The sequence below is a fragment of the Anas acuta genome, chromosome 17 (assembly GCF_963932015.1).
Source record: "Anas acuta chromosome 17, bAnaAcu1.1, whole genome shotgun sequence".
Classification (NCBI taxonomy): Eukaryota; Metazoa; Chordata; class Aves; order Anseriformes; family Anatidae; genus Anas; species Anas acuta.
In genome coordinates this window covers 5,025,000-5,041,125 of record NC_088995.1, presented here as the reverse complement: position 1 = coordinate 5,041,125, position 16,126 = coordinate 5,025,000, and the positions used below count along the sequence as shown (strand labels likewise).

Genomic DNA, 16,126 nt, shown 5'->3' with positions numbered 1-16,126 from the left:
AGATGCTCCGTGGAGACCTCCGTCGTGGCTTCCCCGTGTGGATCCTCACCAGCACAGGGCTCACCAGAAACGTATTTTCCATCTTCCTAGTTATTTAAAGGCTCAGTCAGCTGTGACATGGTGCTCCTTGGAGGTGTGCTGGGCACCCACCGGTCTCCTTCGTCCATCCAGCTGGGGGTTCTGGGGCTGGCAGGGTGTCCTGGTTTCAGTTAGGACATCCTGGCCAATTGTGCAGGTGTGGATGAAGCAAAGCAGCAGCCTCTGGGGACCACAATTAGTGGTGTTGCAGACGAGGAGGCAGGCAGTAACACAGCAAAGCAGAGCGTTGTGCCCTGAGCTGGCCCCGCTGCTCAGGTCAGTACGCAGTGTGTCGATGCTGTTCCCAGTTGTATAACGAAAATTTTCTATTTTTATCAGGCCTTTTTTTTCTTTTTTTCCTTTTTTTTTTCTTTTTTTTTCTTTCCCAGCGATGTGATGTGCAGTGTGAGCGGACAATTTCCTGGTAATGAATGGTTATCTCCCTGTAATCACACCTTCACAACCGTTCCTTTTTATTTTTTTTTTTCAGTTTTATTCAGAACCGGCTGTTGGGGACAGGAAGGGGCATTTGGCTGTGCCCGACGCAGCCAACTTGCCACCATTGGAACAATAGCATCAGCTGTGGATTTGTTTTCATCTCCAGTTGTGCTCCCTGCCAGCTCTGTTCTTAGGGATGTTCAGCTCTGGTTCAGCAGGTCCAAGCTCAGCCAGGTGGTTCTGGTGGCTGCTGGCGTGTTCCTCTGGCAATGGAGAGCGGGCCCTCACCCTGCCTCCTCCTAAAGCAAGTGTGCCACGATCTGCTTGCAAAGAAAGTCCTCCTGGCTTCTCTGGAAGAGAGTTTTGGGGAGCTTTTTAAGAAATCTGCTTTGACGACACGTTGGAGCAGCACTGAGGAGGAGCCCCCACAGGAGCAGGGAGTCTGGGGGGAGCTGCCACCCATGGGGGACCAGTTTGGGAAGGACGGCATCCCGTGGGAGGGACCCCACAGGGAGCAGGGGCAGAGAGGGACTGTGAAGGAGCAGCAGAGATGAAGCATTAGGCACTGACTGCAGCCCCCGTTCCTTTGCACCTCTCGGGGAGAGAAGGTGGAAGAAGGATGGGGGCGGGGGGAAGGTGTTTTTAGTTTGTTTTCTTTGTTTCTCACTGCTCTAACGTGTTAGTAATAGGTACTGAATTACATTTGTCTCCCTGTGCTGAGCCTGTTTTGCCCGTGACGATATTGTTGAACGCTCCTTGTCCTTACCTCAACCCCTGAGCCCTCTTCATTATATTTTCTCCCCCTTTCTCTCTGAGGAGGGGGGACAGAAAGTGATTGTAGTGGGGAGCTCAGCTGAGTAAAAGCCCCACATACAGTAACCGAGGCTCTTGGCTTCTTCTCCATTCCGCTGTGGACATGGAGAACAGATCATTCCCTTCTGCTCTGCAGAAATTGTATTTCGGTCTCCCTGCAGGTTGTTTTCCAGCCCCGCTATTGTTTGCATGGATGGCTTTTTACGGTCACATCTGTTTTTGGAGTGCAGAATCCCAAACTGGGCACGGGCTGGTGGGGACTGATCGGAAAGCGCGGCACGTGTCTCAGATAGCATTGCTCTGCCCATGGAACCCTGAATTTATTCACTTTTTTTAGCTCACTTTTAAATCCTTTATTGCAGTGCCCGCTGGATTTATAGCCAGCTGCAATTTCTGGCTCCTTTTTCATGCAGTATCTGCTGGGTTGGTGCTCTCTAGCTGGGGTAGTGTGGCATCCTGCTTTTATCACGTCCTGTATTTCAGTCGCTGTTTCTACACTGTCTCCACACTCTTTTGAGCTTAAACCCTGTCTTGCTATGTGCTTTCAGCCCCTCTTTGTTGCCTGACTTAGTGGTGTGTTGGAGTTGTTTAGGTGATGGGGTAATCAGACAATCCCATATGTGCCGGAAAGAGAGAATGACGGCAAGCCAGAGAGAGCGCAGCATTTGCTGCCCAGAGTTATTGACTGGTAACATCATCGTTTTCTAATTGCAGCAATAAAATTTTTGATGGCTGGACTGCAGTCATCATTATAAAAATACTTTGTGCTTTCCCAGTGCTTTTCTTTCAAAACAGCAGAGATCCTTCCCGTGCATTAATGGGCTGCAATGCCCGCTCTCCGTGCAGGCTGGTACTTGAATGCTGCACAGGAAAGGGAGCAGATAACATCAGGTGGGTCAAAATTCATCACACATGCACTGCTAGGGACCTACGTGGCTTTGTGCTGCGAAGGGACAAGTAGTATTTGTTTCCCAATGGAATTTTGCAAACAAAACCTATTTCAGGTTACTCTTGGATGTGTGGTGGTGCCAGCACTGCACCGAGGCATCGACCCGAAGGCGGCTCTGGTTTTATAAAGCAGATTTTGGGCCAGGCTGATGGCTCAAAGGCGTTGCTCAGCACCCATGTGACGAGCAGCTCTGTTCACCTCCTCTGGAAACGGATCCTCACAGCCCAGTCGCAAGGAGACAGCGAGGGGCTAGTGCCAGAACAGGTCAGGACCTATTGATCATTTTGTTTGCATTGACTTCCTGATGTCCTGGAAGAAATTCCTCTGCAACCTCCTGTCAGCAGCACCCCTCCTTCCAAGGAGGCACCTTGCTGGGCTCAGCCTCCCTACTTCTGTTTTGGGGTCTTGGCTCCCTCCGGTTTTCTTACCAGGGCTCATTTGCCTGGTGAGCTGTAATTTATCCTGGATGAGAGGCAAAGCCATTAATCCCAGCTGCTTTCTATCCCTTTGGTCTTTTTTTTTTCCTGTCTTTTCAGTCCTTGTGTTGCTGTGGTGTTTGCTGTCCTAAAAAGAAACAAGCAAGAAATACAGGGCCGTGTAACAGCGTCACTTCTCGTAGGTTTGGCTCCAACCAGTTGCAGCAGAGCAGTCGAGGAGGTTCCTGCAGCGTGTGGAAGACAGCTTCCTGGCTCAGCTGGTTAGTGAACCTGCTGGGGGCATGCCCCATAAGACCTGCTGTTCATGAACCCAAGAAGAGATGTTGTGGAAGCAGGAGGAAGCCAACGGCATCCTGCCTTGTGTCAGGAATAGTGAAGGCAGCGAGACCAGGGAGGTGATGGTCCACCTGTACTCAGCTCTGGTGAGGCTGCAGCTCGAGTACTGCGTTCAGTTTTGGGCCCCTCACTACAAGAAGGACATCGAGGCCCTGAAATGTGTCCAGAGAAGGGCTGCGAAGCTGGTGAAGTAGTGGGGTCACCATCCCTGGGGGTGTTTACAGAAAGGCTGGAAGTGATACTTAGGGACATGGTTTAGTGGGTGATAGTGGTGGGAGGGGGATGGTTGGACCAGATGATCCTGGAGGGCTTTTCCAACCTTAATGATTCTATGACTCTGTGACTGACAAAATAACAGTTGCAGAAATCAAGAGAAATAATATTTTTTTAAAATCAGAACAGAAGAATTTGCTTTCCTTCTTTATTTCAACATAGTATGGTGGCAGATTGCTCTCTTGGCCAAGCTGTCATCCCGAGAAAGGCTCCAAAAAATTTTAAGCCATTTTTTTTTATCATGTTGGTGTCTAGCCTATTTTACATACTCATTTTCAATACGTTTTTAACCAGATATGAATACGTAAATATATCTCTTCCCTTTGTATGTTAGATTCTCCTTTTTATTACAACTGTGTGCTATGTCTGATGGTTAACCAAAAGCGATTGTTAGAAGTGATGGAGTTTGGCCTCCCACTGAGGTCGGAGGGCACCTCTGGAGCTCTCTGGTCCAACCTTGGGCAAGCTTACACCGGCTCTCTCAAATCCTCAGGCTTGAATTTCTTGAGCATTTCGATTCTGTCCACAATCCTTATGGGTTTCAGATGGGTCTGGTGGGACTTTTTTAAGGTTTTCGAGCTCTGGGTCTGTTCTGCTGAGCCCTGTGGTGGGCTCTGGTGCTGCCCTCAGCTCGCTCCCACCACCTGCTCCCACCGAGCGACTTGAGGAAATGTCGCAGCTTGTCCCAACGAGCCAATATTTGCTATTTTTAGGCATCCGTTGGCTCGAACAGCTTTCCATTTGCATTAGCAATAGAAGAAATCTCCCTGCCAGGTTGGTGATAATTGCGAAGTGATCACCCAAATTTGGAAGGATTTATGACTGGTGATTTGCTCGGCTATTTTGATGATTAATTTCCAGCATAATTCTTTCCACCCAAAAAAGCACCGCCTGGGCCTGCTTCTGTGGGTGCTGTAAAAATTCATCCCGCTCTTGGCAGCCAGGCCAGACTATTAAATATAGATGCCAGTTTGCATTTAATATTCATAGCTATTAAAAGTGAGGAAAGCAGATGAGTTTTTTGGAGCCAATGTGGAAATTGCTCCAGAATTGCTCCAGAGGAGTGGCCGGGGATCAGCACTGCGATAATCCCTGACGGGGAAGGCTCCCAGTTCTGCACTGGGGTGGTGGCAGCAGGGAGAGCAGTCTTAGGAGGACCAGTGGGACAGACAGAGCCTCCTGGTGCAGTGGGGGTGATTTCCACGGTGCTTTTTTGCCTGTCATTGCCTCCGACAAGGTTGGCTTTGGTGCTCGCCTGCCCTCACGGACCTTCTCTGTACTGCCTGGGGAGGAGAAGAGGCTCCTATCAAAGTGGCGTGGGATTTCTCGGAGATGCTCCTATTGAAACACCTTAGGATTTCTTCTGTGTTTACCTACAAGGTGCCTTGACAGGTATGGGAAAAGTCAGGAGCAACTGCACAAGGGGTTGAGCTGCAAAACAGAAGTCCGGGTCTGGAAAATTGCTCGCTTCACGTTGAGCTTTGCAGCATCATCCCCCGTCGTGTTTCTTTGTGCCCTCCCCAAACCCAGGAGATGTGGAAAGAAAAAAAAAAAGTCAAAACAAACATAAAATCCCACCAAGCTCAACATAAAAGCTTGCTTTAAGGAAGCCAAACCAAACCTCACCAGCCCCAGAGAACAGCGCGGCTCCTGCAGCATGGGCTGGGCAGGAGGAAGGTGAGGGACGGGGGGACGGGGGCTGTGGTTCTTGGGGTCACCTCCAAGGCAGAGGGGATCAGGGGCCATGGCTGGTGGTGATTTGGCAACCAACATCTCCCTGGGTGCTTGCTGCCGAGGCCAGGTGAAGGCGCTGGTGGTCAGAGCCCCAAAATGAGGTGGGAGAAGTGCCCCTAATGCCCTGCCTAGGAGAGCACTGAGCTTTCCTCCTCGTTATTGCTTTGAGCAGCTCGTTAGCCCTGCAGAGTTCATTAAAACCACTGACACCATTACACCATTCACTCCAGGCTTACTCTGTAATCCGTTGCAAAGTTTGAAGCCTCCACCTCAACGTTTTGGTGGTGTTGGCAGCAGCCAATGTGCCGGAGCCCCTCTCCAAGCCACGCAGGAGCAGTGCATTTGCTGTTTCAGCATCCTCCATGTGTCAGCGTGGTCGCTTGTGCCTTCAGGTTTCTGGGGGCACCCGGCTGGTGGGAGGGGGCTTCGTGCCTGGGGAACGTGTCTTCGTGCACGGTGTGGAGGGGTCCCTGGCCACTCCCCTGCCACCTCCAGTGTCACCAGTGTCCCTGGAAGACTGCAGCACAGAGAAATACCTCTCCTTCCAGCCCGCGTGCAGCTTTCCACCAGCACTGGGGAAACAGCAAGCGGTATCGAGCTGAGGGAAGCTCAGGGGGCAGAAAATAGGGATGTAAAGGGAGCCTTACCGGGCTCCTCACGAGCTGGTGCTGCAGGCGCTGAGGGCTGGTGTTGCTCTCCGGGGCTGCTGGGCTGAGAAACAGCCCGAGGGGGCTTACGGCCGCCGGCTGCTGATCCATTTTACGCAGCTTAAATAGCATCAGGGCTCCAAAAATAATCCTCCGAGCTTGCAGCGAGGCTGGCTGTTCCTATAGCAACTGGTTCATGCCAGTGCCCTACAAACGAAAAGCAAAACAGATTTCCTTTAAGTTCGGTCACAAGTCAAAACAAAGTACGGAAGAGGGAACGAAAGGGTTGTAGGGGGCCCTTTGTAGTGCACGAAGGAAGCACAGGCAGCAAAATGAAAGCTGCTTGTGGTCCTGGGGCAGGTGGGCTGTGAATTTGGGGTCTTGGCCACGCGGTGGTGAAGGCGCAGGGCTGCTGCTATCGCCCCACCTGCGCTCCGAGCTCCCCAGCACCTGGGGCTGTCGGTTTCTGCAGTTCCTAAGGGCATTTGTGAGCCCGGGTGACTGAAATTGGGAAGCCCCCCATGGGGTGAGGTTGCTGGGCAGGTGCTGGGCTGGTTTGGGGCAGTTTTTGTCCTCAGACGAGGAGACCTGAATGGTCTCTGTCTCCATGGGTGTTTCCTGATCCCCAGGGTGTCTCACCACATACTTCAGCAAACCTGGGGCTGTCCTCCCCCAGGTGGGAAGCGATGGCTGAGAAGGGGCCGATGCCAGCACAGGGTCCAACCCTGTCCCCAAAACTTTTCCTGGTGGCACCAAGAAACCAGCTGGGAAGAGGCTGGCTTTGCCTGACCCTACTGCTTTTGGATACCAGCTGGTACCCCACTGGGCTGGGGTCTCCCAGGGCTTCGGGTGGTCCCAGTGGTCATGGCCGGGGGCTGGAGCCGCGTCCTCGGAGTCGGCTCCACTCCGGTGAGTGCCAGAGGTGGTCTGGGAGCTCTGCACAAATTTTTGTCCTTTAGCTCGCTCTGATTTAATCGTCACCGTGCCTCCCTGTTTCCTTCTTCCCGTGTGCTGATTTCAGTTAATTACAGCAAATTATGTTCCTGGTGAGTGATATTTGTAATTTACTGTGACTTAAAGGGTTCGAGCTGGGTCTCTCTGAGTTCAGGCACTCCCAGGTGCTGTGTAAGAGGGAAGGGGAGGAAGATTCCTCGAGGCCAGCCTTGGCTGAGGGGTCCCCAGCTGAGCACAAGGAGCAGCACCGCAGGCGGCACGGTCGGACCCAGGATTTGTCTGATTCTGTGCAGCAGCAAGAAAACGGGGATGGGGGGAATTTGGGGGTTAAATGCTGCCTGGGGGCAGGCAGAAAGATGCTTCCTGCTCCTCGGCGCTCCTACGGCACGGGTTTTTGCAGTTTTTGTGAATAGCTGAGGTTGCCTTTGGGAAGTATCGCTCGTGTCTCCAAACAGGAGAATCCCAGATCGGGTTCTTCCCCTGGAGCCACGCAGAAGTAACGGTGTTTTGTGGTAGCTGCCTGGTGTCCGTGATGGAAAAGTTTGGAAAATGGAAAAGCAGCCCCCAGGGGGGATTTGGTTACTTTTCCTTACTGATGGCTTCAGTTTTGCTGCTGGCTCTGTTGAAGTTGGTTTTCTGGAGCTGCAGCTGTAACCATCCCCGTTGTACCTGACGGGTGCTGATCACGGCTTTCTGCCCGCCGCAGGGGGGAAGGTTTGGGGCAGAGGCAGCTTTTAGGACCAGTCCCTTGGGTGAAATGGATTTCTCTGGCACAGCGCGCTCCTGGCAGCGCCAGCGGCTCCACTTGGAGATGTGTACAAGGAGAGGGGCCGCCTCCCCAGGTGTCACCCCCATCCCTCAGCCTTAGTAGCCCTGAGCCAAGTCCCGGTGGCAGCAGCAGGAGCCCTCCTGACACCTTGGGGTGCTGTCCCAGGTTGCTGTCAGTGCCGGGCTCCGCGTCCCAGCGCAGAGGGATGCCAGCGGGGTGGCCAAGCAGGGGGTCAGGGCTGGGCTCGTGCCCTTCCCTCTGCCCCGACCCATCCCTGCCTGCGTGGAGGAGGCAGCAGGAGGCAGGAGGTCCCCCTGCCCGCTGGTACAGTCCGGGGGTAACCATGGAAACTGTTTTTTTTTTTTTTTTTTTCTCCATCCCTCCCTTTGCAGATGACTCGGGCGACGAGGAGCCCGCCTCGCAGTCAGACAAGAGCGAGCTGCACGGCACGCTGAAAACCCTCTCGAGCAAGCTGGAGGACCTGAGCACATGCAATGACCTGATCGCCAAGCACGGGGCCGCCCTGCAGCGCTCGCTCAGCGAGCTGGAGAACCTGAAGCTGCCGGCCGAGAGCGGCGAGAAGATCAAGGCGGTGAACGAGCGAGCCACGCTCTTCCGCATCACCTCCAATGCTATGATCAACGTGAGTGCTGCCGCGTTCGCGAGCAGGCAGGGCGAGGCTTTTTCTCCTCCTCCTCCTCTTCTTCCTTTGCCCTTCCCCTCCTGCACGGGCGCCGAACCTCTCCAAACTGCCCCCGGAGCGCGGCAAAGCAAAGGTTTGGGGTGCTGGGGGCTTTTTGGCCACCGCTGGCCGCGGCTTGCAGGCTGGCACGGTGATTCAGAGCCTGCTGCAGGTTCAGAGCCAAGTCCCTCTGTCGCTTGTGCTGGCTTCCCACCCGCTTTTGGATGGCTTCTGGTGGGACGTGAGGCTTGTGGGGCTGCCTCTATTGGAGCGAAGCAGCTCCTCCCGGGAGCGCCGGCTTCCCTGGGGAGGGGAGGAGAGAGCAAAAGGACATAAAATATTGAAAGGGAAAAAGGAAATCGAAGCCTGACAGGCACGGAACAACATACGAAGGCAGAGCTCGGGGAATCGCCGAGGGAGCGGCGCTGTCCCAGCCCTGATGAGCGGAAAGGAGGCCGCGTGTCACTCTGTGTGTGCTCAGGAATAATCAGCCCGGCGGCTGCACGCCGGGCGCTCGCTGGGGAGAGGCTTTCCCGAGCTGGGGTCCCCGTGCAGCACTGCTGCTGCCCTGAGTTCCTCCGAGTTTCGGTGTGACAGCAGGAGGCGAGGAGGTGCAGGAGCAGCTGGGGAGGGGGCTTTGGCAGCAACCCCTCGGGAAGGGGCGATACCTGCTGCCTCGGCGTGGGTTGGTGAGTCCAAAACACAGAGTAAGAGGGGCTGTGGTGCTGGGGCGTGTCCAGGGTGTGTTCCAACAGTGTCCTTTTCTGTGTTTGCTGAGCCGCTGGGGGAGATGCCAGAAGGAAAGAGGGAAGAAGCAGGACGGGAGCGGGGTGGCAGCCTTTGGGGGTGCTCACGGCTCTCCCCGCTTCCTGCTGAGTCCCTTGTTCTGCGGAGAGGGGACAGGGCCAGGAGCAGAGCCCAACCCCAAGCAGCTGGGACCCCCGGGACAGGTGGGGAGAGCTGCTGGTACAGCCTCTATATGCACCCCGGGAGCATTTCTGCACCTCCATTTACCCTGTTGGCACGGGGTGATGCCCTCTGGGCTGTCAGCCCCTGCTACAGCCTCTCCTGGGACAGGGGTGGCTCTGAGCACCACAGAGCCACCGAAACCTTCCAGATGGAAATTAAACCTCGCTGTGGAAAAGCACCTGGGACCAAGCCATCTCCTGGCAGTAGCAGGGAGGATGCTCTCTGCGTGCCCACGTGGGTCCTGGCAGGCCCCTTGGGACCACGCGAGCTGCTTTCGGCGTACAAATGGCTCTGTGGGGTCTGTCTCTGATTTGGGATTGGGTATGGGATGGGGTCGTCCGGGCATGCGTCCCGGTCCCGTTTCCACCCGGCTGCGTACAATGGGATTATGTAAATGTCCCCACGCCGTGGGGGGCAGCAGCAGGCAAGTAGAAATAAGTAAATACATATGTAAATACTACAGCTCTGCTGGTAAAAGGTGACCTCCGTGCTGCAACCGCGCCGTGCTGGGGTCTGGGTGCCCTCTGCAGCCCCCCCTTCTCCTTGGGAGGTCATCCCCCTGGGCTCCTGCGCGAGGGATAACGGGGGGAGGTTCGGGCAGGGGGGAGCAGGAGGTGCCGGATCTTTGTGGTCCTGGGGAGGATTGGAAAGGCAGCGGGACAGCCCCAAAATCTCCAAAATCTGCGCACAGACCTCCGGCAGCTGCCCGTTCGCTCCTCTCCGTCCTTCTTTTTGAAGCCTTGCGTAATAACGCACCGGGCGAGACACGTGGGAGAGCTCGGCCCAGCCGATGCCTGGAGCTGGAGGAGCGACAGCAACGCGGAGCCGCAGAAAAGCAATCTGCCGTGGGGGAGGAGTGGGAGGTACGTCAAAATAAGAGGAAACAAACGAAAGGGGGGTAATTGGAGGAGCAGAGACAAAGAGCCCGGTGCTGAGCGGCGTGGACGCGATGCCAAGCGGCGCGGAAAGCTCCCGGCTCGGGATTCGGCAGCGGGCGGGGGCCCCGTGCACGCGGTGAGGAAGCGACTCGGGGAGCTCGAAATGTTGCGGGTGCTGCTGGAAAGAGGCTTTGAAAGGGAGCGGGGTTTGGCTCCGGAAGAGCTCCAAGGCGGCTGAGCCACGTGGAAGTGTGCGACACCCGCTCTCCTCCTTCTTCTTTGTGCTTTTTTAGGGCTGGTGCGAGCACAGGGAGCGGCAGGGCTCGGCCAGGCTGCGTGTCGCTTCGGGGCTGGTGCCATACCTTGAGGCCTGGGAGCAGCCGAGGAGGAGGAGGAGGGCAGGGGGAGGAAGGCTCAGCCATGCGGGCACAGCCCATGTGAGGAGGGCGAGGGTGCGGTGCTACCTGCTAGATGCTGAGGTGTTGGGTTTGGGGACGAGATTTTTGTGTGGCAGGGGGTCACGGGGACCTGAAGGACTCCGCCGCTGTCCCTACAAGAGGCTCCAGGCTGACCCCCGGCACGGATTTCCCCTTCCCACAGCAACAAAGCCACCCAGAGTGTTGCCACCCTCTCCATGACCCCACGAAGGATGCGCTTCCCCAGAGCTGCTCTGTGCTCCGGTGCCAGCCCTGCCCAAATTCACGGCTGTTGTAGTGCCGTGAGCCTCCTGTGGCCCCGTGGGGACGGTGGTGTGATTAATCTCTGCTCCTAAAACTGCCTCAGCGTTAAAGCACTGATGTGGGGCACGTGCTCCGAGCGGCGCTGGGCTCAGCCCAGCAGCCTCCAGCCTCGTGCAGCGTTTTTGTGGCTTCGGCGGTAGCTTAACCCCTGCCTGTGCTGCTACACACCAGGTACCTCCACACCAGCACATCCGTGCTCGCTTCCTTCCTTTCCCTGCCTCCTGGGCTGCCCTGTGTGGCTCTGAGGACGAGGGCAGCGTGCTGGGACCCTGCTGCCCCTTGGGATCCCCTAATTCATCCCAGGCATGACAGGAGGATGGATCCCACATCCTCTCTGCCCTCCCAGAGCAGCTTTCCGGGCACCCGTGGGGCTGGAAGAGCTGCACATCCCTACAGAACTGGCGCTAACACAGGTGCAGCAGCGAGCACATTGCCATCCTTGCTCCTGGGGCTGCTTCCTTACGGGCAAAAATCACCCTCCTGCCTAAAACCCGAACCTAAAACCTGAGCTGCTCCCACCTGGGCCTGTTGCGACGGTGAAGGTGCAGGAGGAGCCCGGTTAATTATCCGTGCTGCGCCGCTCCGTCTGCTCTAATCAGCACATCGAAAACCACGTCAGTGACCCAGAAAGCCCGTGGCTTTGTGATTAAATCCCTAACCCGGCCCTAATCCCGGGCAGACGAGGAGGCTGCGGCGAGGGGTCTGTGTTGCTGTGGATGCTGATGAACAAGTCACTGGGGGGGCTGCTCGAGTGGCGACCCTCCGGCTGGGCTTGGCGCTGTGACCCGATTCCCCGGGGTCGCTGAGGCCTCCCGCCCTCTTATTTCACCCTCAGACCTTGCACGTGGCCGTGGGACTTGGTATAAATTCTGAGTCTGGGGCTTTCAGGCGGTGCTCTTGGAGCTGCTGCTCCCGCAGGTGGCTCCGCAGCTTTGTCCTCACCACGGCGTGGGGCTTCGCGCCTCTCCTCCTCCTCCTCCTCCTCCTCCTCCTCGCTGTGTCCATCTGACCTCTGAGAGGTTTCGGTCTCCATCCCAGGACTCCTTGGACACTGGGATGAGAAGCTGGGGGCCGTGCCTCTCCCCAGCACCCCCGCACGCCTCTTGCAGCTCTGCCCTCCTGTTTTTTTCAGCTCTGCAATAACTCCTCTCCTGCAGCTTCAGAGAAGGAGAGCTCTGAGTGTTTCTGCCCAGGCAGCTGGTGGGTGACAGGGGCTGATTTCTGCCGTCTGAGCACCTCAGAGACCGGCCTTACCCCGTCAGAAATGCCCCACGTTGCTGCAGGACCACCCAGCCAGACAGATCTGCAGTGCTGGAGACGAGTGCGACAAGGGAGGGAAGCTGCTGCTGGGCAAGCTGCTGGCACCCAGGGCTGCTCCTCGCGGCCTCGTGCAACAGAGTGCCCGGCCGAGCACCCTGTGGAGCCCGGTATGGGCACACACACGTGGCATGGGGCCGAAACCAAGGGATGAAATGAAGTGGCTGGGGCTGGAGCTGCCCGTGGGCAGTGGCAGCTGCTCGCTGCCTCCGTGGCTGCTCACCAGGTGATGGGGACCGGCGTCCTTCCAGTCTGGAGTTCTCTCTGTCGGAGAAAAGCAGCAGCCAGCAACAGGCAGGAGCCTGTTAGATCTGTCTGTGTGCACCCTCTTTGCAGGACAGAGCTGTCGAAGCATGCTGAGGCTGGGGTCAGATCCCTGTGTGTGCTGAGGGTTGGCACAGGTACCCCCTTCCCTCCCTGCTGAAGCAGCAGCGTGACAACTCACCAGCCTGGCTCTGTTTAACCATGAAGGCATTTGGGGCTGCTTGGAGGGCAGGGCAAGCCCAGGGGATGAGGTCTGGGATGAGATCTGGCCTTCCTGGGCCCTTTGGCTGAGGCTGGACAGAGCTGGGGAGCAGGAACCTGCTCTGGGGGCCGGGTCCCCACTCTGGATTTGGTGGTGCGGGTACCAGAGAGGAAGGAAGCGACCGCAGCGTGCAGCTGGAGGGATCTGGCTGCTGGGCAGTGAGAGCATCTGGAAGGAAAGCCGAGGACGTGAGCATTCCCAAAGGAGAGCAGCAAAGCCCTGTAAAGGAGCCCTTCGTGGCAGCCTGGCTCTGTGGGGTCTCAGCTCCCCATACACCTTCCTGCCCGACACCGCGTGGCCCTGGCACGGCCGACGGGGCTGCGGTGCTGCCTGGCTCGGTTCGGGGCCAAAGCATTGCGCAAATGCCTTCGTTGTTTTTCTGCCAGAGAGCAGCGCTTTGGAAAGCAAACCACAGGGCTCCTGTCCCGCCGAGGACGCGGCGGTGATGGGCTCAGCAGCCTGCGTGCCCGAGGGATCGCAGGAGCCTCCGTTAACGCAGCTGCACCCAGGGATTTGCCACCGGCTCCACGCTAATCCTCTTGGTGGTGAGGGCTGGATTACACGGCCGGGGCTGCAGACAGGAGCCAGCCGTGGAGCCAGGGCCGGCCCCTGCTGCTTGGACCTGGGCTGAGGTTGGTTTGAGGGGCTTCAGAGGGGGCTTAGCGGAGGGGGTACGGGGTGAATGCTGCTGTTAACCTGAAGAGCAGCTCTTCCGCTTTATGGGGCCAAATCAGCAGTCCTTGCGCCTGCCAGTCGAGAGCCTCGGTTGCCTTGAACTTCATCCGAGCTGCTGTGGGATGCGGGTGCTGGCAGGGACCTGCTGGGGGTCCTCCTGCAGGACCAGAAGCGTTTTGGGGGCACATTGGGTGAGCACTGGGTTCTGGCGGAGACTCCGCCGTTGGCGCGGTGCTGTGCGTGCTGCAGGGCTGGACCAGCTCTGGCTGCTCTCATATCTCTCCACCGTGTCTGGTTGCCATCCGGCTGCTTATGTGAGCCGGTTTGGGATCCAGGCCGGCTCTGTCCTTGCTTTTTTTCCCTTTTGCTTTGTGCTCAGTGTTTGGGGGAGAGGGAGGGAAGACAAATTAACCCTCTGCCTGTGCTAATGCTGTGCACATCTCCCTGCTCGCAATGCCAAGTGCTGAATTTTATGCTGCGCCCCACGACTGGGGCGCTGACGTGATGGTAATGTGTTCTGAGCTAAAAAGAGGATGAGAAATGGCCCTTCCCCTGGGATATTTTCTGGTAAGCAGCAGCAGCGCAGCTGTGTCCCTGGGTTTTGATGAGCCCAGGAAGGAAGGGAGCACTTATCTACGCAGCACCAGAAGCGTGCAGAGCAGCAAGATGCTCTTTCCTGCGATGAATGAAGCAGCAGCCCTCGCTGCACAAAGCACCTTTGAAAGGGAGATGATTGAGTGCAGCTGGCAGTTCCCTTCTCCCACGTCACGCCCGGGTGATGGAGCGATGCGTGTCCCGAGCGATGCTTTGTCTCCGTGCTCTGTGTCTCTCCTGCTGACCCGCTGAGGTCCCAGGTGCCTGTGGGTGTGTGGCACTGGCACCCCAGCAGGAGGCGGGTGACCTCGGGTGGTGGCTTCCAGCTACATAAATCCTCTGTGGGACGTTAACGATGCTCCTGTTGGGCTGCAACAAGCTGTGAAATCTGGTGTGCATGCTGTGACAAGCGCGTGAGCTGTGCTGGAGCATCCTAACTGTGGCGGCATTCGCCCCCTGCTCCCTGGGGGGGTCTCGATGGCATCCTGCCTCCCTCCGCAGGGATCTGCAGGAGCCTGGAGGGCGCTTTTCCAGCGTGCCTTTATGGGGATTTGCAGCCCAGCACTGAGTTAGGATGGAGTGCCAAACCTCGTGCTAGCTGCGGAGGGAAGAGCCCGCTGCCCCTTGTGTGGCACTGGGAAGGGGCAGTCCTCCTCGCCCAGCCTTCAGCAGGGCTGCTTCCTCCCTGGTTATTTTCAGACACGCTCGTGGAGTGCAGAGGGTGCTGGCTCCATGCTGTGAGGATGCCAAGAAGCGATCGGGTCTCGGGGCTGCGGGGTTGGAGGCTGGGGCTGGGGCTTCGTGCCAAGCTCGCAGCGAGGGTGGGGGCACGGTGCGGCCCATCCCACGCCCCCCTTTGCCCCTCTGTAACCTGGAGGATTAAAACCAGGCTCCCAGCAGTGTGGTGCTGCGTGGGATGGGAACAGCAGCCCCTCTGCTGGCCTCTCCCTGCCTTGCTGGAGATTTGGGCATCAGCGTGCTGAAACGCAGCCGCTGTGTCAGGGCATATGGGGCACAACGTGCTCGGCCCCGGGCGAGCTCTGCAGATGGCTGCGATAGCCACAGGACGCCTGCGCCCTCTGCTAAAGCACATCTTGTGCCTCTGCCCTGTTGGGGAATTGCTTCTGGTTTGCTTTCATCCTGTGAACTCTTCCTGCACTCTCCCATGCGGTGCCTTCACCTGAGGGCCTCTCGCCCGCTGACCTCTATGGGAAGGGCTGCTCTCCCCACACCGTGTGGATTTGCAGCTCTGTCTCGCTCACAATCCAGCTCAGGTTCAGCCCTAGCTAAATTTAGCCGCCGCTCCGTCAGGGTTTTTATAAGCTGGATTTCGCCGCGTTGCTCCCGAGAAAGCCCCGCTGGCTGCGATTGTCTGCACCTTTGGAGCGCTGAGGGATTAACGAAATGAATGGGCCATGACCCGGGATGCTGGCACCTCGGGTTCGTGTCCCCTGCGCTCACCCTGACCCGTGCCAGGACTGCTCTGAGGCGGCAGCTCGCTGCCCTGCACTGTCACCACAGGGAGATCAGTGACCGGGGCCACCCCTCTGCTCCCTGGCCACCTCCTCGCATGGTGACAGCCCCATGAAGTCACCCCTGGGGGAGAGGGGACAGCCACCAGCAGGCGTGGAAGCGGCAATGTGATGCCCGTGAGTGGTGAAGCGCATGGTGCCGGCGCTGCCATCACCCATTTGAGGTAGGATAAGGACAGGGCAGGTAAGGACAGGGCACTGCTGGTGCGGATGGGGCTGTGGGATGGCTCCGTGGGGCAGACAGGTGCCACCAGGGCAGTATCTCCCTGCCTTGGTGTCCTGCGAGCAGGGCACGTCGAGCTGCACCCGCGGCTGCTTCGTGGTGCCCCCTGCTCATGGCTCTTTGTCCTGGGGAGAGGCAGAGCTGCTCCGGGCTCCAGCTGGCACTGCTGCCTTAACACAACACCTGCACGTCCCCGCAGCAGCTGGCTTGTCGCCACCAAAGGTTTGGACAGCCTAAATGGTGACAAACGACCCCTGAAAGTGCTGATTTAGGGACTAGAGAGAGGCAGGAGGAGCCTGGGGAGATCTGCCCGGACTCTGCACCCATCAGTGGCTCAGGGGTGCGGCTGCCGGAGCAGCTTGGGCTCCGGGTGCCTTTTGGCACCTCTCTAAGGTGTAAAAGCAAAGGAATAACTTCAGTTTGCCTGGCTGCTGCTTGCAGCTGGGGGTGTGGGCATTGGGTCGCAGCGGGATCATGCCTGGAGATCTCCTGGCGCATCGTTTTAAAGGGCTCAGCCCCTGAGCGGGGCCAGCTGGCACCTCCCTACCCGCTGCCCATGATC

General features: G+C 57.5%; 1 protein-coding gene across 3 annotated transcripts in view; it reads left to right on the top strand.

Annotated features, from left to right (window-relative positions):
• The window catches only part of OSBP2 (oxysterol binding protein 2), a 77,633-nt gene that overhangs the window by 44,380 nt on the left and 17,127 nt on the right, over positions 1–16,126 (top strand). For all 3 annotated transcript variants that reach the window (XM_068701148.1, XM_068701149.1, XM_068701150.1), the window contains one exon: positions 7,821–8,071. In XM_068701148.1, the coding sequence (XP_068557249.1) occupies positions 7,821–8,071 (251 nt within the window). The remainder of the gene's footprint in view (positions 1–7,820; positions 8,072–16,126) is intronic.